Here is a 22615-nt window from a genome sequence, read left to right on the forward strand (position 1 = left end):
CAAATGTCACTTGGAGACAATTACAATCTGTGCTCATCCTTATTTGCATCCTATATTACCTCTTTGCTGTGTTCATTTAATTCGTTTCTGTTTATTCAGCATCACACCATTTTAATGTATACCCATAAATGGGTCCAAATTGACTGTATGTGTCCTCCCTAAATTGACTGTGTGTTGTAGTGTGCCAAGTCTTTAAATGTGTAATGGAGAAGTCCCATGATGCCCACTGTATGTCTGTCTGCGCTAAAAGCGCCACTGAATTCTTCAACTGTTGTCGGTGAGTTAATGTCTCAGTTTACCCCGTTCATCTGCAAAGGCAGCTGGAATTGGTGGGATTATGTGTGATGAATGCTGTATAGATAAAGAAGAATAGGAACATTCAACAAATATTTAAACATTATTTTGTGAAAGTGCATGTGTGTACCATATGTAGTTTAATTGGGTGAGAGTCCAGGCTAGATCACCAAATGTGCACTTTTTCATTTGAGATACACCTCATAATGTGTGGGTGGAATTGAAAAATAGCAGTATGTTTAAATTAAGCAGTAAACTCAATGACTTGTGGCTGAAATGTAGGTTTTGCAATGTTCTAGCTTTCAAGGGCAGGGCTGTTCTAGGTAGCGCTTGTCAGTTAGATTTCTGTCAAACTACTACAGACCATATCTATGCTAAATGCTACGTTTTTATTTATTTTTTACAGTCATCAATGGTGCCATGGTGTTTACTTGCCTAAAGCCATTGAGAATGTATTGATTTAACGCCTACCCAGAACAGACATCTGACTGGCTTATGCTCTGATGATGTAACTGCTGCTGCTTAGGGTGATGTCATTGGGCTATTTGCTTTTCCTGTTTCTGAAAATGTTTCTTTTGTTACAATGCATGCAACTAAAGTATACGCTGTATAACAAGATGATTACAAAAGAAAATTAACATCAAACCAAACTGTACGTAAATATGTTAGTCAAAAAACTTTTTTCTATGACTTTGAGATTATGGTCTCAATGGAGGCTAGAATGTTCTTTTTAAACTAAATTATGTTCTTCCAGATTTATTTATTTATAATTTGTTTTGATTAATATTAATTTGCAGATGTTTTGTCTTGAACCTTTCACATACCAGTTTGTGCATCACAATGCAGAACATTTATTTGTATCATCATATCATTTGTAATAAACTGATTTCAGTCATAAATGCTGACTTATTTCAGATGTCGTAAGAAACACATGATGTAATGAATCTTTATCCAAGATTTGTATTGACTTGTGTTATCACGCCGATAATATCCAACTAGTCAGTTCAGAGATTGATACTGAAGGGTAGAGTAGCTTGCCCTATGCGGCTATCGACAATATATAATCCTACCACCCCCTAAACGTCTAGTTCCATGCAACCATCAGGGCCGGCCCAATATGGAGTTATATTGATGTCATAAATACGTAAACTTGTATATTGACAGTTGTAGGTGCAAAACAGATTTGCAGACTTGCATCTTTAGAACATCGACATGCTAGAAACACAAAACTACACATAATTAGATGATCACACAGCCCCAAACACGAACACGTCCCAAAAGTATTTACAAAAGTCTCCCTTACCGGTAGCCTCCGGCAAATGAATAGTGAATCCAATCCACAAATGATACATATTTAATGATCATTAAACTGCTGTTTATTATATTGAGTGGGTACTTAAAAACTTCAAGGGCCGGTTTCACAGTCAAGGCTTAAGCCTAGTCCTGGACTAAATCACACTTTCAATGTAAAATCTCCATTGAAGATGCTTTTTAGTCCAGGATTAGGCTTAAGCCTTGTCTGTGAAACTGGCCCAAAGTGTTATGCCATAGGCTGCGTTCGTAAATTCGCTCTGGAAATCTGATCAGCAGTCATGGAATGCCTCGTCCAATAAAATTACTTGGTCCCTTTATTACGTTGAGCCCAGTGTGCCCTCTGGCACTCTCAGAGATAATGTGCATTGCCTCATTCAAAACAATGGAATGGAATTAATTTTTTCTGTCGCACGACCAAAAGAATTCCGGCGCATGCCAAAATCGCACGCCGTGTGCATTGGCCTTCAACTTTATTTATATATAGCACATTGGACAAGGATGCACTGGCTCCCGATAGCAGCTCGCATCAGATTCAAGACCCTGGTGCTTGCATATCAGGCAGCTAAAGGGACAGCCCCTGCCTACCTGAAGGAAATGGTTTCTTTCTCCAACTCAATCAAGAAAAAACAGAGGTATTGATCATTGGCGAGAAAACTGGGAGAGAGAAATTATCTGCACACTTGAAAACACTAGCTCTTAACACTAAGTGTCAGGCCAGGAATCTTGGTGTCATAATTGACTCAGATCTACATTTTGAAACTCATATTAATAATACTATAAAAACATCCTTCTACCATCTAAGAAACATCACTAAGGTACAATCATTTCTCTCCCAGGCAGACACTGAAAAATTAATGCATGCGTTTGTTACTAGTAGGCTAGATTACTGTAATGCTCTCCTGACAGGTCTCCCCAAAAAAAAGATAAATAGACTACAAATGGTTCAAAATGCTGCTGCTCGTGTCCTTACTAGGACCAAACGAAGAGCGCACATCACACCTGTCTTGAGATCACTACACTGGCTCCCTGTCAGTCATAGAATAGACTTTAAGATCCTTTTACTAGTTTATAAATCACTTCACTGTGATGCACCCAATTACATGGTGGACATGCTCATAAGATACACACCAGCTAGACCCCTACGGTCTAGTGGCACGGAACTTTTAATAGTGCCAGAGGCTAGGACAAAGAGATTTGGAGGATCAGCTTTTAGCATATATGCTCCTAGATTGTGGAACACCCTACCTGAGGGCCTGAGGTTGTCTAAAACTCAGGACATTTTTAAGCGTGACCTCAAAACCTACTTATTCAATGTCGCCTTTTGATACTAAGGGAGACATTGGACATTATAGAACTAGGATCACTAGGCCATTACACCATACTCGTGTTTTGAGATTTGTGTTGACAGGAAAATGGACCCGGGTGCTGATGAGGCACTGTCAGCTCCAAATAGCACCTAGAGCAGTACTGGAACCAGTACAAGGGTGTACCAGGACCACCATCAGGTTGTATTGCTGTCATCTTTATTGTCTTTATTGTGTTGTTGCATCATAACTGTGCCTAAGATTCTCTTTTGGCAGGACCTGTGACCATCCGGATGCAGAACGATGCAAATATAACACTAAATTTATGGACAGTGTGTACGCCGATAATATGCAAGGGATTTTTCCTGGATACATGGTGTACAGGTTTTTGCCCTTGCTTGCTTGCTTTGTGCCGGTGGTCCTTGGCCTCCCCTTGGGGACCGCTGGGTACTGGTAGGCAAACTGGCTAGTAGTCGCTCTATTGGTAGAGGGCTGCAAGGGAATTTTTCCTGGCTACATAGTATACAGGTTTTTACTTTTGCCTGCTCGCGGCTCTGTCAGTATTGATTGATTGACTGATTGACTGAACATTTTCATTGTGTGAAGCGCATTGAGTTGCATCTTGTAAGAAATGCGCTATACAAATAAAATTTGATTTGATTTGATTTGAAGGAAATGGTAACCCCCCAAACCCCTGCCCGCTCACTCCGCTCCTCCACCTCGGCTGGCCGACTGGCCCCACCTCCTCTACACAGCAGTCGGGCTGCCCGATCACGTCTCTTCACAACACTGGCTCCCCGCTGGTGGAATGAGCTCCCCACGGCTGTCAGAACGGCAGGTCACTACCCATCTTCCGTCGTAGACTGAAGACCCATCTCTTCAGGTTACATCTTAACTGCTCCTCCTGAGACATCTTCTGACCCTCACCACTACGTCTCCTAAAGACACCCGCTTTCCCCTCTACTGTGTCCCTAAGAACTTCTATTGCCCCCCTTGTACTGTTTCTCAGCTTCTCCAGTAAAAAATAAAATAAAAATAAAAATAAAATAAATAAATTAGTAGAAGGCGATAATAGGGAGAAGGTTTTTCCTTCCATCAGTGGCCCCGGGCCCGAGCTAGATTACTCTTCCTGCAACGAATGGTGGATTGCTGATTCACATGCTTAGTATTCAAATGTATTGATTGTAAGTCGCTTTGGAATAAGGCGTCTGCTAAATGCCAGTTTAAAAAGGTGTTTTAAGATGTTTCGATGATCCTCTGGGGGGGGGGGGGGGGGGCAGAGGCTGGGGAGGGGTCAGACAGACTGCAGGCTGGGGGGGGGTCAGAGGCTGGGGGGGGGGGAAGACAGACTGAAGGCTGAGGGAGGGGGGGGCAGAGGCTGGGGGGGTGTCATACAGACTGAAGGCTGAGGGAGGCTGGGGTCAGACAGACTGACGGCTGAGGGGGGGGGGGGGGGGGCAGGCTGCCTCTCAGGCCTAGCTGCTGGCTACGGCGCGGGGGACTAGCTTCAGCTTGATGGGGTTCTTGGGGGTGGTGAAGCCGTCGACGCCCAGCTCCAGAGGTGGCGCCTGAGGAGTCGTTCAGTTCAACACGTTAACACGTATGTGACACAGTCTGATAATTCGGTCCAATCAAAACGGCCCCTGGCCTGAGCTAGATTACGCTTCTTCTTCTTCTTGCTATGACTGGTGAATTGATGATTTACTTGCTTAGTCAAATGTAATATAATATAATAATAATAATAATAATAATAATATGCCATTTAGCTGACACTTTTATCCAAAGCGACTTACATTGCCAGGAGTGCGTACATTTCAGTATATATGTTCCCTGCGGGAAACGAACCCACAACCTAAACGTTGTCAGCGCCTTGCTCTACCAACTGAGCCACAGAGGACCACAATGTGTATCGATTGTAAGTCGCTTTGGAATAAGGCGTCTGCTAAATACCTAAAATTTAAAAATGTAAATGTTCTCACATCTGTCTCCTTGCAGGGCGTGAAGCTGTAGTTACGCAGGACCTCCACCAGGGCCAGCTTGATCGCCAGGACAGAGAATCGCATGCCGATACAGTTCCTGGGGCCAGACCCGAACGGCAGGTAGGAGTAGGGGTCGATGTTGCCTTTGTTCTCTTTACTGAACCTGGGAAGTTGATTTGAGTAAAGAGAAGCTGGGTTAGGGCTTTCTAGAGAGGGTTGCAGTCGGCCGTAACAGAGTAGAGACGTGTTAACACTAGGACAGCCGTGCCTATTCCACCTATCCTACTAAGCTAGTATAAAGCAATTTTGCAGTTTTTCTGTGTAGGAGGCAGGCTAATTTACAAGACGGCCAACTAGTGGTCTTTGTGTGTAAATAGCAAAAGACTAAATAGTAAAGACGATGGTCGTTTGACCCCCGAGGCAGCTCTTATAGTAGGTGAAACAGGCAACGCTGTTCTAGTGTTAAATTGAATCTGGATCTGATCTGAATGTGACGCGGTAGGTACTGGCGGTAGGTACTGGCGGTAGGTACTGGCGGTAGGTACTGGCGCACCTCTCGGGTCTGAAGGCGTCGGGTTCGGGCCAGAGCGCCGGGTGGCGGTGCAGGGTGTAGACGGGCACCATCACGCAGCAGCCCTTGGGGATGGTCACGCCGTGCAGCTCTACTGTCTGCTTGGCGATCCTCTCCACACGGTTGACGATGGGGAACAGGCGCTGGGACTCGTTGATCACCATGTCCAGGTACTCCATCTGCAGCAGACCCTCATAGGTCAACGGGGCCTAAGCAGGTGGGGACAACAACGGAAAACGAAACCTCCTTGGCCGAGCTACGCTTAGCAACCGTACCCAAGGCCTGGGAGAGACAGAGGGAGGGAGCCAATGACATCAGGGCACAGAGAGAGAGAGAGAGAGAGAGAGAGAGAGACAGAGAGAGAGAGAGACACAGAGAGAGATGGAGATATCAGGGCACAACAGGAGACAGAGAGAGACAGAGAGAGACAGAGATCAGGGCAGTGTGCTGAGGTCTCTCAGACAAAGCAAGATGGCGCCTGTGTTGGCTAGGGTTAGCTTTTTGCTTGTAATTGCTCTGTTTCTATGCGTTTGCTGCCGGGACCTCTCTACCCTATTGGTTTAGATAAGATCGCCAAGCTCTGCTAAATCTAAGAGCGTTTGGCGAAACGCTGCCGTTACATTGTTTGGGTGAGCAACCGACCCCCTGTCCTTTTGGACATTCCTGCACATCTACGCTGTCTCCCCTGTGCCTTCCTGCGAATAAAACGCTACAGAAGACGGGGAAAGCGAGGCGGTGCACTCGTCAAAAACAAACACCTACCTGCTGGCATCCTCGCCCATGATCAACGACTGTCTCCTCTATGATGGACACTACCTCCCCGCAGCCCGACGCTCACTATTCCTCAGAGGCTGCTGGCTCCGCTCCGTAGTCCCTGAGCCCCTGCTGCCGCATACGGGCCTGGCTCCTCCTGATGTCGGACTGCCAACACCGCTTGGCCCGTGGCCTGCCCCGCCTGCCGCCGCCTCCCCGCCCAGCCCGATGACAACACCTGCCCCGCCTGCCGCCGCCTCCCCGCCCGGCCCGATGACAACACCTGCCCTGCCTGCCACCGCCTCCCCGCCTGCCACCACCTCCCCGCCCAGCCCGATGACAACACCTGCCCTGCCTGCCACCGCCTCCCCACGGATCCCCAGCGCCATTGCTATAGACTGCGGGCTCGCAGACCCAGTGGCGGTGTGGATTTTGATGTTCTTCGGACGCTGAGACGTGCCTCGCCCTCGACTAGCGCAGAGCTTAGCCTCCACTTAGCTCTGCTAAATTCTAGGTCGATAGCCAACAAAACCTTTCTCCTGAATGACTTCTTCACATCCCGTAGCCTTCCCCCCCCCACTTAGTCCATCGTTAGGTCCCTGGCTTTTATTGTTTTAAGTCCTTTTATCTTCTCTTCTTTAATTTTATCATATCTTGTATTGTATTGTGTTGCATCTTATTTAATATCCTGCACTGTTCTACACCTGTGAAGCACTTTGGCTCAGCTGCTGCTGTATGTAAACGTGCTATACAAATAAAGCTGACTTGACTCGACTTGACTTGACTTGAGGTCACGCTGAGGTCACCTGGTCAGGGAAGGTGCTGTCGATCTCCTCCTGCACCGCGGCCTGGATGTCAGGGTGGGTGGCCAGGTTGTAGGACAGGAAGCACAGCGTGCTGTTGCTGGTCTCGTAGCCGGCGAAGATGAAGATCATCGCCTGGGACAGGATCTCGTGGTCTGTCAGCCCTGACAACCACAACCACAACCACAGCTTAACCACAACCTGACCACTGCAGAGAGAAACTGGACCTTAAGCAGACAACTTCAGAGCAGAGAGAACCTAGACCACAACCTGACCACTTCAGAGCAGAGAGAACCTAGACCACAACCTGACCACTTCAGAGAGAACCTAGACCACAACCTGACCACTTCAGAGAGAACCTAGACCACAACCTGACCACTTCAGAGCAGAGAGAACCTAGACCACAACCTGACCACTTCAGAGCAGAGAGAACCTAGACCATAACCTGACCACTTCAGAGAGAACCTAGACCACAACCTGACCACTTCAGAGAGAACCTAGACCACAACCTGACCACTTCAGAGCAGAGAGAACCTAGACCACAACCTGACCACTTCAGAGAGAACCTAGACCACAACCTGACCACTTCAGAGAGAACCTAGACCACAACCTGACCACTTCAGAGAGAACCTAGACCACAACCTGACCACTTCAGAGCAGAGAGAACCTAGACCACAACCTGACCACTTCAGAGAGAACCTAGACCACAACCTGACCACTTCAGAGAGAACCTAGACCACAACCTGACCACTTCAGAGAGAACCTAGACCACAACCTGACCACTTCAGAGCAGAGAGAACCTAGACCACAACCTGACCACTTCAGAGAGAATCTAGACCACAACCTGACCACTTTAGAGAGAACCTAGACCACAACCTGACCACTTCAGAGAGAACCTAGACCACAACCTGACCACTTCAGAGAGAACCTAGACCACAACCTGACCACTTTAGAGAGAACCTAGACCACAACCTGACCACTTCAGAGCAGAGAGAACCTAGACCACAACCTGACCACTTCAGAGAGAACCTAGACCACAACCTGACCACTTCAGAGAGAACCTAGACCACAACCTGACCACTTCAGAGAGAACCTAGACCACAACCTGACCACTTCAGAGAGAACCTAGACCACAACCTGACCACTTCAGAGCAGAGAGAATCTAGACCACAACCTGACCACTTCAGAGAGAATCTAGACCACAACCTGACCACTTCAGAGAGAACCTAGACCACAACCTGACCACTTCAGAGAGAACCTAGACCACAACCTGACCACTTCAGAGCAGAGAGAACCTAGACCACAACCTGACCACTTTAGAGAGAATCTAGACCACAACCTGACCACTTCAGAGCAGAGAGAACCTAGACCACAACCTGACCACTTCAGAGCAGAGAGAACCTAGACCACAACCTGACCACTTCAGAGAGAATCTAGACCACAACCTGACCACTTTAGAGAGAACCTAGACCACAACCTGACCACTTCAGAGAGAATCTAGACCACAACCTGACCACTTCAGAGAGAATCTAGACCACTTTGGATTCCATAAGGGATTGGTGGTAGCCCATATCAATATATGCAGTCTGCGAAATAAGTGTTATGAACTAGAATGTACAGCCAAAGCTAATAAGATCAACATCCTTGCTGTATCTGAAACTCACCTTGATGACTCCTTCTCTGATTCCGCTGTAACTATCGAAGGGTTTTCCATTTTCAGAAAAGACAGAAATGTGTTTGGAGGGGGCGTGGCGTTATACGTTCAGAATCAATTACCTGTCAAAATTAGAAATGATCTGAGGAAGGATAACATGGAAGCTATATGTGTGCAGGTCCACCTGCCCCATCTGAAGCCAATCCTAGTATGCTGTTTCTACAGACCTCCCAGTGCAGATGCTGCATATGTAAATGATCTATGTGATATGTTCGACAGGATATCAGATGAAAATCGAGAAATCTTCTTACTTGGAGATATGAATGTTGATTGGTTGGGACAGTCAAGTTCAAATAAGAATAGGGTTCTATCTATACTGAATGCATGTAATCTATCCCAAATTGTCAATCTTCCCACTAGGTTATGTGCCAGGCAAATGTTCAAAGGCAGTTTCGGTCGCTGTAGGTTTCAGTGACCACAACATCATAGCGGTCGCGAGGACAACAAAGGTTCCCAAACCTAAAGCTACAATTATTGTTTCACGCTCATATAAGAATTTTAGTTTAGAAGGTTTTATGAATGAAATGTCAAGTATAAACTGGAACGAGGTTTGTAGTGAAGATGACCCTGAGGCCGCACTCAACTTATTTATGCTGAGATACATGTGTGTAGCAGATAAACATGTACCTTTAAAAAAGTTCACAGTAAAAAACAAGTCTGCCCCATGGATAGATAGTAGCCTAAGAAGGATGATGGAGAGAGACTTGGCTAAAAAACTTTTAGTGAGTTCCAGTTCTATGGACAATAGGAAAAAGTACTGCGCTTTACAAAATCATGTTACAAAGTTGAACAAGGTGAAAAAGAGGGAGTACTTCAAACAAAAGTTATATGATGCAAGACATGAAGGTAAATACCTATGGAATGTTTTAAATGAAATCATGGGTAGGAAAAAGTCCAATGTCCTTACACCTGTAGTTGAATCAAATGATATTGTACTAACCAAACCATGTGATATTGCTAACCATTTTAATGACTTTTATGTGGATAAGATAACCAAGCTCAGGGAGAGTACGCAAGTCTCAAAGAACACAATATCTACGGACATCATTAAGAGCATCATTATGAAAGACAAATGCTGTAAATTTGAATTTGAACAGGTTGAAGTTGGTAAGATTGAAAGTCTCCTCCATGCTCTTCCTGGAAGTAAGTTAGCTGGCACTGACAACATGGATAGCAAATTGTTACAGATGACGGCTAGCATTATAGCTATTCCTGTCTGTCATATCATAAATAGATGTTTACAAGAGGGACGATGTCCAAAGATATGGAAAGAGGCCAAGGTTACACCCATACCAAAAGATACCAAATCAGTCTTCAATGAAGGAAACTCCAGACCTATAAGCATCTTGCCTGTATTATGCAAAATCATGGAGAGGTGTGTTTTTGTGCAGATTAAGGATTATTTTCAGGTCAACGGACTGGCAACTGAGGCACAACATGCATATAGAGATGGCTATTCTACATCCACTGCTCTGATACAGATGACGGATGCCTGGCTCGGAGCCATTGATAACACCATGTTGGTTGGAGCTGTATTTTTGGACTTCAGTGCTGCATTCGATGTGTTAGACCATTCTCTTCTGCTTGAGAAACTTGAATGTTATGGTTTCAACCCTCTGGCTCTGATGTGGATGCGGAGCTATCTGTCCTCAAGGTCACAGCAGGTGTATTGGAATGGCAGTCTGTCCAAGAGCAGGAGTCTGGAGTGTGGGGTTCCACAGGGAAGTTCCCTGGGGCCTCTGCTCTACTCTGTCTTCACCAATGACCTGCCATGGGCCACTCAGCAGGCCAAATTGGTTCAATACGCAGACGATTCCACCTTACATTATGCTGCACAGTCATGCAAGCAGCTAAATTAGGTCCTGAGTAGTGAACTTAATATAGTAAATGACTGGATAGTATCGAACAGACTTGTCCTAAATATCTCTAAGACAAAAAGCATGGTGTTTGGGTCAAGGCTCAGGCTGGCTTGCAACCCAAAGCTCATCTTGGGTTTATGTAACTCAACCGTTGAACAAGCGGATAGTGCTAAGCTCCTGGGGGTGACGCTAGATGGTTCTCTAGCTTGGAAGAAGCACATCAATAACACTGTGTCAAAGATGGGTAGAGCTATCGGCATTTCCAGGAAATCGTCCTCTTTTACGTCAGATTGTGCAGAGTTTAGTATTGTGTCATCTTGATTATTGCTCTCCAGTCTGGTCTTCGGCTGCCAGAGGTGAGATTAGGAGGCTCCAGGTGGCCCAGAACAGGGCGGCGCGGTTGGTTCTGGGTTGCTCAGTCCGAACTAATGTGAACAGCATGCATGTTGATCTCTCCTGGCTTACAGTGGAGAACAGGCTATCTTTGAACTCACTCGTGCTGTTGAAGACTGTTGAGTTGAGTAAAAATCCATCTTTTTTGTGTAAACAGCTAGTCCACAGAAAAAGTATACAGGACCACAACACAAGAGGTGCCAGAAATGGTCAGCTGGTACTTCCTCGGCCTAGAACAAATGCATTAAAACGGTCATTTATTTATAGGTCAATAGCTTTCTGGAACAACCTGCCTCGGAACCTCCGCACCACCCACAGTAAATTGTGTTTTAAAACCAAACTTAAATCTTATTTTCTAAAAGGAGGTTAGATGTATTTGTAAATGTATGTATTTGGTTTTGATCATGTTTTTGTTGGCCCTGTTATGTCGGTTCTTTTTATACCTTACACTTTTGTATTTTCTTTTTTATCTATCACTTAGTTTGGTAGTTATATTCATTGCACAATGCTGAATTATGTATCATTTTTGTAGTACAGACTGATTCTATGATTGTTACTTATGTGTTTTATGTGTGGACCCCAGGAAGACTAGCTAGTTGCTACGGCACTAGCTAATGGGGATCCTTAATAAAATATCAAAAAATATCAAACTACAGAGAGAACCTAGACCACAACCTGACCACTTCAGAGCAGAGATAACCTAGGCCACAACCTGACTACTTCAGAGAGAAACTGGACCGTAAATGGTAAATGGACTGCACTTATATAGCGCCTTCTTTGCTGCTCCAAAGCGCTTTACAACAGCCTCTCATTCACCCACTCACACACACATTCACACACCAATGGCGGCAAGCTGCCATGCAAGGCGCTGGCCCGCTCACTGGGAGCAATTTGGGGTTCAGTGTCTTGCCCAAGGACACTTCGACATGTGGCCAGCCGGGGCTCGAACCGCTGATCTGCCAAACTTGTGATCATTAGACGGCGACTCTACCTCCTGCGCCACAGCTGCCCCATAAAGCGAACCGTAAGTGAACTACAGAGGCGAATACAACCACAATCTCAGATCTAATTCTCCTCCCTCCCTCCTCTCCTCCCCTCCGTCCCTCCTCCTCCTCCCCCTTTACCTTTGTGTGAGGTATCCTCTGCTTTGCTCTTGTCTGGGATCTGGGAGTCCACCATCAGCTGCATGAAGTCCACTCGGCTCTGCAGGACCAGAACCACACACCAGAATCACACACACCAGAAATGGTACGCTTGCAGTGTGGCTTCGCAGCGGGACAGTGTGGTTGTTCTTGTTCCTGTCTGCTTTGACCTGCTTCAGGAAACCATAGAAGAGAGAGAGAGAGAGAGAGAGAGAGAGAGAGAGAGAGAGAGAGAGAGAGAGAGAGAGAGAGAGAGAGAGAATGGCTTTTATTACGTGTGTAACACAGTACTAAATACAGTAGTTTGGTAGCCCCAGATCTACATTGTTCAACATTATTTGATGATTTTAGATGCATATCAATACACAACAAGAACATGATGACACGACGCATGGTGTGCATAGCTTAGCTACAAATGTGACGCGTTCTAATGCTTTGGTCCTCATATCGGCAACTAATCAAAATGTTCAGACTTTTCTTTTGAAACACAGAACTATACTGTTTCAGCGTCGTTGAGAATCACAACACAACACATGAGGACCAAAGCATTAGAATGTGTCACAAATGTGCTGCCTAGTTTAGCTACTAATGTGCTGCCTAGCTTACCAATAGGGATCAGGAGAGGGTTGAAGAAGTTGAATTTGACCATTCTCTTGATGTTGGCGACAAAAGGGTCATTGGGACGGTTGATGGAGTCAATATCCACACTGAAGGAGGTGCTGGATATGTTAAAGTAGTTTGAGCTGCAACATTTGCAGGAAAAGTGCTATACAAATAAAGGTGATGATGATGATCTGTAAACCGTAATGCTCGATCCAGTCTCATGGCTGTCATCGTTCCATAATGGGATTTTCGGTTGAAAAACAAACAGGTGTACTGTATGTATAACAGGTGTATAATTGCTCTAGGAAAAGTAAATCCTTCAGAAATCCTGACCCTACAATCTGTACTGATAAGGTGGTCCGGTGGTCAGACACCGTGGAGACCACATATCCACACATCCAAGTGGTCCAAAGGTGAGGAGTAATTAAGGACGTATTATTATTATGATCTATATTCGTAACATACTGTTAGTCTTCTTCTCTACCGGCTCGCCCTTCCTCATTTATATTGACTTGATCATTCTTGACAAAATATTAAATGATGACAAATACTGTCTTATGTAATACTTATGTAATGAAGTCACTTGGACAGAGTCGGAGCGGGGGAAGAGGTAAGGCAACAAGTCTGGACTTCAGACTCACAAACTCAGTCAAAACATTGTTATTAAAGTAGAGTTAAGCGTTTATTGTTGTAAATGTACAGCAGGATGAGTGACAGTGCCGCTGCTATCAGCATCCACGTCTCTCCAGAGAAATAGGGCAGGTAGTCCATGTTGCTCAAGGTATGTCTCTCTTTCAAGCACTTCAGCTCCTCTGACTCCTCTGTGTGTGTCACAGCTGTGGTTTATAACAATAATGGAGCTCCTCCCCCTAATCACGGGTGTTTGGAAATGGGGTTTTCTTCTAAATAAAAGCACCCACTTTAAAACTAGACCTCAAAGTGTATTTATTCAATCTCGCCTTTTAAATGTCTGCTGGGGGCCGTTCCACTAAAGTGGATTAGTATATCGGCGATTGAAATAAATCAGGCGATCAGGCAACTCGGGATTGGAATTCAAGCCTCAGGTGATTCCTCGAACGAGGATCAGGCTTGTGTCATCAGTGTTCACAGAACACCGGCTTAGAAATCCTCGATATGGGCGCGTGCACGCCGACATAAAGAGCCCCGAAGAGTCGATCTGTCGAAATGAAGATACTCCACTCTGCAGGGGTTCTACATTTGCGCAGCATTCCGAATTATTGATCTTTATGAAGACGGAAAAATAAGATGTAAAATAGTGCAATACTGCCGCAATTAACAAGGCGAGGGAAATGGTTTGGCAAGAAATTGCTGACCGATTAAATGCGTAGGTCATACTAGCCCCAGTTATTGTTATATGTTCATATTTTAATAAATTCATATTTACTACTGTGGTGATATCAGCAGCAGGCTACAAGCCGTCATATCGTCACAATGGCCTAGTGGTATCGACCGCTGCCATAGTTTTTATTCGTCATTTTAAATCGGTGGTTCGAATCCCTCTTCAGACACACTTTTTACTGCATTTCGTTGTCTGAATCTAATCTAAAATCTAATCTAAAAAAGTATGTAGGCTATACAATTATGGTGCAGGCTAATTTACAAGAACTGACACGATTACAATGGTGTTTGAAGCCTTTGCATGAAGGTTTTGGTTAAATGTAAAAATAAATAAAAGAATCACTAAAATCAAGTCTCGAACTCGCAACCTTCGGAACTCTAACTGGTTGCCTTAACCACTGCGCCAGCCAGACCGCTGTGACAAAAGCAATGCAAGTTGATAGACATACCTATTTATTTTATTTATCTATCGATCTATCGCACTTTCAAATTATCAAACTATCTATCTCGTGTGAAGTGGGAACTAATATTTCCTAAAAGACACTTGAGGAACTGTCGTTCGGGATGTAGTTTCCGCCTGTGAGCCTTTTTTGACGCACGCATTACCTTAGCCAGCCTGTAAGTCTGCTCGGGACCAGAATTACTCAGAAGGATATGTTGCATAGCAACCAAGCAGCAAATTATTTGAGCCACATTGATGGAACCGACCGCAAGCTTATTTAAACCTGGATCAGAGTTAATCTCGCTTAGTGGAACGGCCCCCTACTCTTGTTGTTTTATCTCTATTTATTATTATTGTTGTTATTATTATTGTTATTATGATTAAGACTCCGAGCCTCAGCAGGTCCAGCCTGCCTGTTAAACATGAATCAAGTACAGAGTGTAAACTACTTAGTGTGTACAGAGGGGAAATTAGGTGTACATAGGGGAGTGTACTGAAGGTGAGTGCCAGGTGTGTACATAGGGGAGAGTGGGTGAGTGTCAGGTGTGTGTTAGTGTGTCGAGAGTGGAGTTAGGTGTGTACATAGGGGAGGGTAGGTGTGACTCAGGGAAATGAAGGAGAGGAGCTGTATTTCCTATAGAATGTAAAATCTTAAGACAAGTGAGATGATTGGTCATATTGTACATGTTCTATAAATGTTTAGACCACAGTCATATGACCATTGTGAATGCTAATTAAAGCGAAGAACTACCAATGTCCTTTCAGAGCAAATGGGACTTGTTACCCCGGTCAGGAACAAGACTGTCAAGTACACAGGGACGGACACATTTATTTCAAGATTTAACAAAAACATAACAGAGAATGAGTGGCTCACACGATCAGTGATGCCCCAAACGTCACTCATTACTTTTAGTTGCACAGTAGGCTATATCAAATAAAAATCTGTGCATTTCATAACAGAAAAAGATGTACTGTACATGACATCATACCACCATCTATATCCTCTCAACTTAAGTACTTGTATCTAAATATCAGTAACAATATCAGACTTGAATTTTCACTAAACAGTTATGAGGCTCTAATTCGAATAAACAAAAATGTCCCTAAAGTGGCTTTATGCCAGTGTTCAAATAGCCAAAGAGTGGATGTCAAAATATACCTCGTATTGACTTGGTGAAATCTGCCCTGTCTCTCAAACATACTCCCTATTGTCTTCTCTGTGCAAAACATACCCTCGTAGCATAGAGTTTGAGTGAAACCTTGAATTGAGATTTCTGGGTGGCACATGCAGCCTCACTGGTTTCCTATGATCATATGAATGTCTCTTCATTGGGAAACAGCACCACAAGGAGAGATGACGTTTATCTACTGTATAAGTTAATAATGTTATTGTGTTATCAGGAAGGTAGGCTGAAAATAGCGATGGAGATGGTCTTGTTTTAATATTCTGACACAGTGAAGCAGGTCTAAAGGAAGATCCGAGTAGCCGAATGCAGAACTTCACTTCTCATTGAGCAGCTTTTGCTTTTTGACTCTTGCTTTTTCTGTCTCTTTTCTTCAGACCATCCAGATGTGCCCGCAACAGGTTGGAATAGGCCTAGACAGAGCAGCCAATATAAGATATTCACTCCACTTAAAATGGTCAACCAATTAGTGATGCCATGCAAATAGCATAGCACCAGAATATCTGAAAGACCTTTTGCTAGCATATCAGCCCAATAGAGCACTCAGGTCTTCTGACGCTGGCTTTCTCTGTGTACCACATGTACAAAAGAAGAGATTTGGTGAGGCTGCATTCTCATTTTATGCACCCAAATTGTGGAATGCACTGCCAGTTTACATTAGGGATGCAACCTCAGCAAATATGTTCAAGTCAAGACTAAAAACACATCTTTTTAATATTGCCTTTAAATGACTAAATAATAAAATTAAGATTATAAAAACCCATCCTTTTAATATTGCATTTATGTTACAAAATAATTAAATTACAATTATATCATAATTAAACCACTTTCAGCTGCAACATTTGCAGGAAAAGTGCTATACAAATGAAGTTATTATTATTATTAAATAAGCATCATAAAAACTGTTTTTAGAGCCTGCCATTATCAGGTAATTTATTTAATGAGAATATCCATAATGTTGTCCTGCCATTATCATTAACTCTCAGGCCTCATCCTTATAGAAAAGGTCTAGGGCAAAATTCAAACTTGCCCCTGCTTAAATCAAGCTCACTACCCTACACAGTTTATTTTGGAGAATTTGAGTGTTTTGTCAAGCACAAAAAGTCAAAAAAGTGTCAGCTTCGCATTTAAAGCACATGCACCTTTAATTCAACATACACAATTTATGTTGAAAATCATCTGCAGTGAAATTCAGTGAAGCTGAAATCCTATTCATGGATCACATTACCAATTAATTATTGACTTAAGCCAAAAACATGGATCTGTTTGTGAGATTGGTGCTGGTGATGCAGACAAACAGGCGCCGGAAAGTCTGAAGACCCTCATCGACAGGGGCACCGCTAACTCATGCCACCCTCCTCCCTGACTTTTCCTAAAAGTCTGTTTGTAACATAATAGCAGAATATATAATTTCAAAACCACACAACAAAAACAACTGGAAGAATTTCATTACTACTACAGCTTTCCAAATGTTGTGATTTGCAACCTGAAAACTAGTTTCCGCCAATAATCTGGAGGACAGTACGCCTTTCCATTTCCCATTATTTATCAAGACCATTCAAGCTAAACTGTGTTTATGTGATCATGATTGTTACAGTAGGCCTTGCACACATATTTTGCAATGGGGAGAAGGAGGACACGCTCAAATGTCAAACCATCACAATCCTCATCAGAACCATTATCATCATCACAATCCTCATCAGAACCATTATCAGCAGAACTATCATCATCACAATCCTCATCAGAACCATTATCATCAGAACCAATTTCATGATAAGCACCTTGCTTTTGGCTTGACAGTAAATAATTGGTGTGAATGTATTCAGTTGCAAACAGAAAAACGTATAACTGGGCTAGACAATTATTATGCCCATAATTTCACTGCAGATGATTCTCAACACAAATGGTGTATGCTGAATTAGATGCATGTGCTAGGTGAATCTGACACTTGACTTCAGAAAGTGCTTGACCAAAAAACTGATTTCACCCTCAATGAACAAGCAAGTGAGGTGTGAGACAACACTGCCACATCCCAAAATAAGTGACTGAATTCAGAGATTTAGGACCACCAGATCTCAGTTGTGATAAGGATGAGATATCTTTGAATGAATTAACCTTATTTGTTTATATATAAGACACTTTGTGCTGCAACTTGATGTAAATAATTACACCAACCATATAATGAACACCACAGTGTTTCTCATATCGATGTTGAACATTAAACTTTTGTAAAACAGTTTAATAATTCCATGTCACTACATCTCACTCACCATCTGGAACTTAATCACCTCTTTGGAGCTAACCTAGAGAGAGAAAGAGAGAGAGAGAGCGAGAGAGAGAGAGATATGAGTCTGATATACTTTGGGAGGACCAGACAGTAGGCCTAAAGCTCTGTTATTCTTCTTTAGAGTCAATTGAAAGATGATAATGACGATATTAACAGGAGACAGATAGTTTGAGGGTTTGATGGGTTTTTCAACATCTACAGTAGGTGGAATTAGTGCTCACCACTGTGCTAATTCTTTTCTTTGCCCCTGTCGCTCTGAGGATGCACTTGTTGTCACAGGGTTCAAAGGTATCTGGTGCTCCTTTCCTTGGTTTGGGTTTTGTCCTTCCATCGTCTGCGAGGAACAAATAATGTTATCACTCAGAGATGATGCTGCACTGGTTGATTCATTAAACAAATGTATTAGGCTACCGGTTGTCGGGAGACTGGAATCAACCTCTGCTTCCTAAACGAACAGGTGGTGTGTGTGTGTGTGTGTGTGTGTGTGTGTGTGTGTGTGTGTGTGTGTGTGCGCCATTGACAATCTCATCTTCAATTACTTGTCACAAGTAGCCTAACTTACATTTCTTCATGGTAACATACACCGTTCCCGAGGTTCTGCACTTCTGGAATAGTCGTGTCAACCCCGTCAAAAACTATTGAGTTGAAAACAGAGTGGCACGAAAAGGTAAGCGATCAGCCTCAAAGCCGCTCCGCTTTATGCATCGGATTTCCAATTTGCAGTATTCGATAGGATACGGTGTCACATGCTGTTTCGTTTGCCTGCATAGTCGATTAAGTGAAGTGTTGAGGGGGAAAAGTTCACCTTACCGTATCGTTCTCCAACAAGACCATGGCTTGGCGCTGTCGTTGTCACTGATATAATGTATAGCCTATGGCTAGGGCCCTCGTTTATAAAGTTTATTTGCGGTGCGCAAGTTCCACGCCTGCTTCAATTTATAAATCACAATTAACTCTAAATTGTGCGCACGTGAACGATCGTCTTGTCCCACCCTTTTTAATGCTCATAGTTGCCTATAAATGGTCAGTGAGGCGAATTATTATTTTTTCACCCATTCAATTTCTGCACAACAGTTCCGCGCAACGAACACAACAATATGAAACTCTTCTCTCGTCTATCTATAATCTATCTTCCAGACTGCACCTACGGTTCACCTTATTATTTAGTATAATACATTTCATAACAATAATAATTCATTTCCAAGTATTGTTTAATAATTACAAATCCAATTTAATATGATTCCCGATTAAACTGTACAACATAGGTGAGGGGTTGTTTTAGAAAAACAGATATCTCCCTTTGTATTTATTATCCTAAATCATGTTTTTTCTTTTAGTTTAGATTAGATTAGATTCAACGTTATTGTCATTGACAAGTTCCAAGACAAGGAAATGCAGTCTCTCATCTAACCAGATTGCATTGTAGAAAAGCCATGAAGTTTATTGTTATGTTACATTGATTGCACTGACTGCAACGTAACACTCTCGTAAGAGAGTAAAATTCGTAGGTTTCGGTTCCTGACATTGCAGCACAAGACATAAGGCAATAGGCATAATACAATATAACGGTGACAATATTACAGGTAAGATACACTGGTGGTGCAACTAGTAATAATAGATCGTTCAGTAATAAAGTGGCTGTGTAGGCTACGGCCTGCCTCAAAATCGGACAGAAGTACAGCACAGACCTGCAGGATGAACTGGGTGATGAACTTGTTCAGTTTGTACCATTCTGTAAAAATATGAGAAATTACCTCTCGCCTGGAAATCTGATGACCGCATTAGAAGAAAGAGAGCTCCAAAGTGCCTTCCCCAACGTTGACATTGGAGAATTTCCTGACCCTCCCTGTGTCCAATGCTACCGGCGAAAGATCCTTTTTTTTAAGCTGGCATTGATTAAAAAATCGCCTGAGGGCATCCATGACCGAAAACAAACTGAACTATTTGACAGTGATGTGAATTGAGTACAACCTCCTACGCCAAAAGGATTTTAAGGATTTAATTCAGGACTCTACCATAGGTGAGTAACATTCCGTTATTTATTTTTTAAAGATTTGTTTTGTCTTTTCCCCCAAAAAAACTCAATAATCATATTGTTGAAAAAAAAATAAGGGATCTATACAAATATTTTTTATTTATTTAAATGTTTCATGTTTGAATACATTTTCTTGTGAGTCGGCGGGCCGCATGTAGATGTGCAGATTGCCCGCCACTGTGACGTCACGGACAATGTACCATGACGTAATAGAGAATGCCACTATAGAAGCCACGGTGCGTCTGGTCGTCAGTCACAACAACTTTGTCTCGGACTTGTTTGGAGAGTTCCTTGGTCTTCATGGCAGTGTTTGGTTGGTGGTGCCTCTTGCTTAGGTGTTGCAACCTCTGGGGCCTTTCAGAAAAGGTGTGTATATACTGACAGATCATGTGACACTTAGATTGCATACAAGTGGACTTCATTTAACTAATTATGTGACTTCTGAAGGTAATTGGTTGCACCAGAATTTTTAGGGGCTTCATAACAAAGGGGGTGAATACATATGCACATGCCAATTTTCTGTTCTTTATTTTTTTAAATTCTTTTTTTATATATATATTTCTCATTTCATTTAAAAACTAACACTATTTTGTGCAGATTCATCAAATACAATTCTGATTTTAAAAATGTTTAAATTACAGGTTGTAATGTAATAAAATAGGTAAAAAGCCAAGGGGGGTGAATACTTTTGCAAGGCACTGTATATCCATTCCATTGGATTGTCCATTGACAACAAAATTTCCCCATTGGGGACAATAAAGGTTTTCAATCAATCAATCAATCAATTCATCTTGGATTACTGTTCAGGTCAATCTGCAGGGGAACCTTGGTCGTGGAGGTCAAACACACTCTCATGGAGCTTAATCAAATGTTTATTTTATTTTAAAATACAGAACTTGACCTGGAGGTCAAAGTTGATACACTTTGCAGTGAACTGCAAGATCTGAAGATTGCCACTGCCCCTTTGCTGTAAGTGTAGCAGCGACTCCCAACCTTTTAAATAGAATATATGTATTCATGTATGGTATCTAATGTGTATTTGTATATAATATATGGATCCATGTATGGTATCTAATATGTATATAATATATGTATTCATGTATGGTATCTAATGTGTGTTTGTACAACCCAGAGAAAACAGCGTTCAGCTAACGGAGACCAACACCATGCTAGAGAACGTAAGTAAACCACAGAGTGAAAAAAGTGTTCAATCACAAATGTAGCTGAAGGACATAATGTTGCTGAAGGTGTATTGTGGCTCCTAATAGTGGAAATCCTGCCGTTATTTGATCTGAGAGAAGATAAGGACAACATAACCCAAGCATGTTGAAGATCTGAAATCTATGACTTCTCAAGGGCGCCCCTGAAATAGCCTCAGTACCACTGGACACCTGGATCATTGAAAGCCTTTCCCATCCTGTGTTCCCTCAGGAGGTGAGGAACCTGGCGGCCATGTTGGAGCAGTAGAGGAGGCGTGTCGTGGAGCTGGAGAAAGATACTCAAAGGTCCTCCCGGTCTGACGCGCTCACTCAGACTGATGCACCACCACCACAAGAATAATAATTAAAATAATTTTGCCATTTAGCAGACGCTTTTAATCCTGCTGGCTGAGAGTGAGTTTCAACTCAGGGACCGGGACGCCACCATTCACATGCTCAAGCGCAAACTACAGGAGAAAGATGGACAGTTACAGGTAAAACACACGCACGCACACACGCACACACGCACACATGCACACATGCACACACGCACACACACACACACACACACATGACCTGTCTCCCATGTCACTATTATTCAGGGTAATAACAGTAAGGAAGACATCATAAGTCAGCTGCAGGCCAGCCTGCAGGAGAACGAGAATGATCTTCAAACCCTCAACAACCTGACGTTTCATCAATCTAAATGGCTTCAGTTGCCCATGGTGTCCATATGTGAATGTTGTTGTGTTTCATAGACTCTTGAGAATAAGCTGGCCGACCTGAAGATCAAGTGCGACTCAGAGATGATGGTAATGAACCAGCCATTTCTTTTTTGAGCTGTCCCAGTATATAAACAGAGAGTGTGTGCCTATGAAGAACTGCATTGATCTTTCTCTCTTTGTCCCTCAGGAGCATCAGGAGCTTCAGAACGCTCTGGAACAGTCCAGGGAGGAGATGGAAGTGATGAGCTTTGTTCTGGCAGAGAAGGACATCAAACTGAAGGAGCAGGAGGACACCATCCAGACACTCTCTGTCTGTCAACTGAAGGACAAAGACCAACTTCAACAGGTAACAATCTATCCATCACAACCCTTATCCAAAACACAAATATATGTTTGGACATTTTGTATGTCAACATACATACATGTTACAAGTGACAAGTGACCTCTTTTTTCAAAGGTGTACACATGTTCAGACAGTACCACTCCTCACCAGCAGGAGTCAGTGTTACAGCAGCAGCTGAGAGAGTTAGAGGTGAGCTCTCTCCTCTCTCCTCTCTTCTCTCCTCTCTCCTCTCTCCTCTCTTCTCTCTTCTCTCTTCTCTCTCCTCTCCTCTCCTCTCTCCTCTCTCTCCTCTTCTTCACGGCGTGCGATTTT

At 43.3% G+C, this 22615-nt stretch overlaps 2 protein-coding genes across 2 annotated transcripts; both read right to left on the minus strand.

Annotated features, from left to right (window-relative positions):
* Positions 1-4387: 4387 nt before the first annotated feature.
* On the minus strand, positions 4388-13500 carry LOC308154241 (cytochrome P450 3A30-like; the record flags this gene model as incomplete). The annotated part of the gene is made up of 7 exons (XM_080527409.1): positions 4388-4480; positions 4892-5054; positions 5445-5671; positions 7022-7182; positions 12109-12187; positions 12713-12869; positions 13430-13500. 7 exons carry the CDS (start codon positions 13498-13500, stop codon positions 4388-4390), a joined length of 951 nt encoding a protein of 316 aa, XP_080383535.1.
* Positions 13501-16037: 2537 nt separating this feature from the next.
* LOC308152563 (signal recognition particle 14 kDa protein-like) lies at positions 16038-18835 on the minus strand (the record flags this gene model as incomplete). Its single annotated transcript, XM_080525566.1, has 5 exons — positions 16038-16127; positions 17985-18017; positions 18223-18335; positions 18564-18636; positions 18812-18835. The coding sequence occupies 5 exons, from the start codon at positions 18833-18835 to the stop codon at positions 16038-16040; spliced, it is 333 nt and encodes a 110-aa protein (XP_080381692.1).
* Between the last annotated feature and the right edge of the window lie 3780 nt (positions 18836-22615).

Source organism: Nansenia antarctica, assembly GCF_963989245.1.
Source record: "Nansenia antarctica genome assembly, chromosome: 3".
NCBI classification, from domain to species: Eukaryota; Metazoa; Chordata; class Actinopteri; order Argentiniformes; family Microstomatidae; genus Nansenia; species Nansenia antarctica.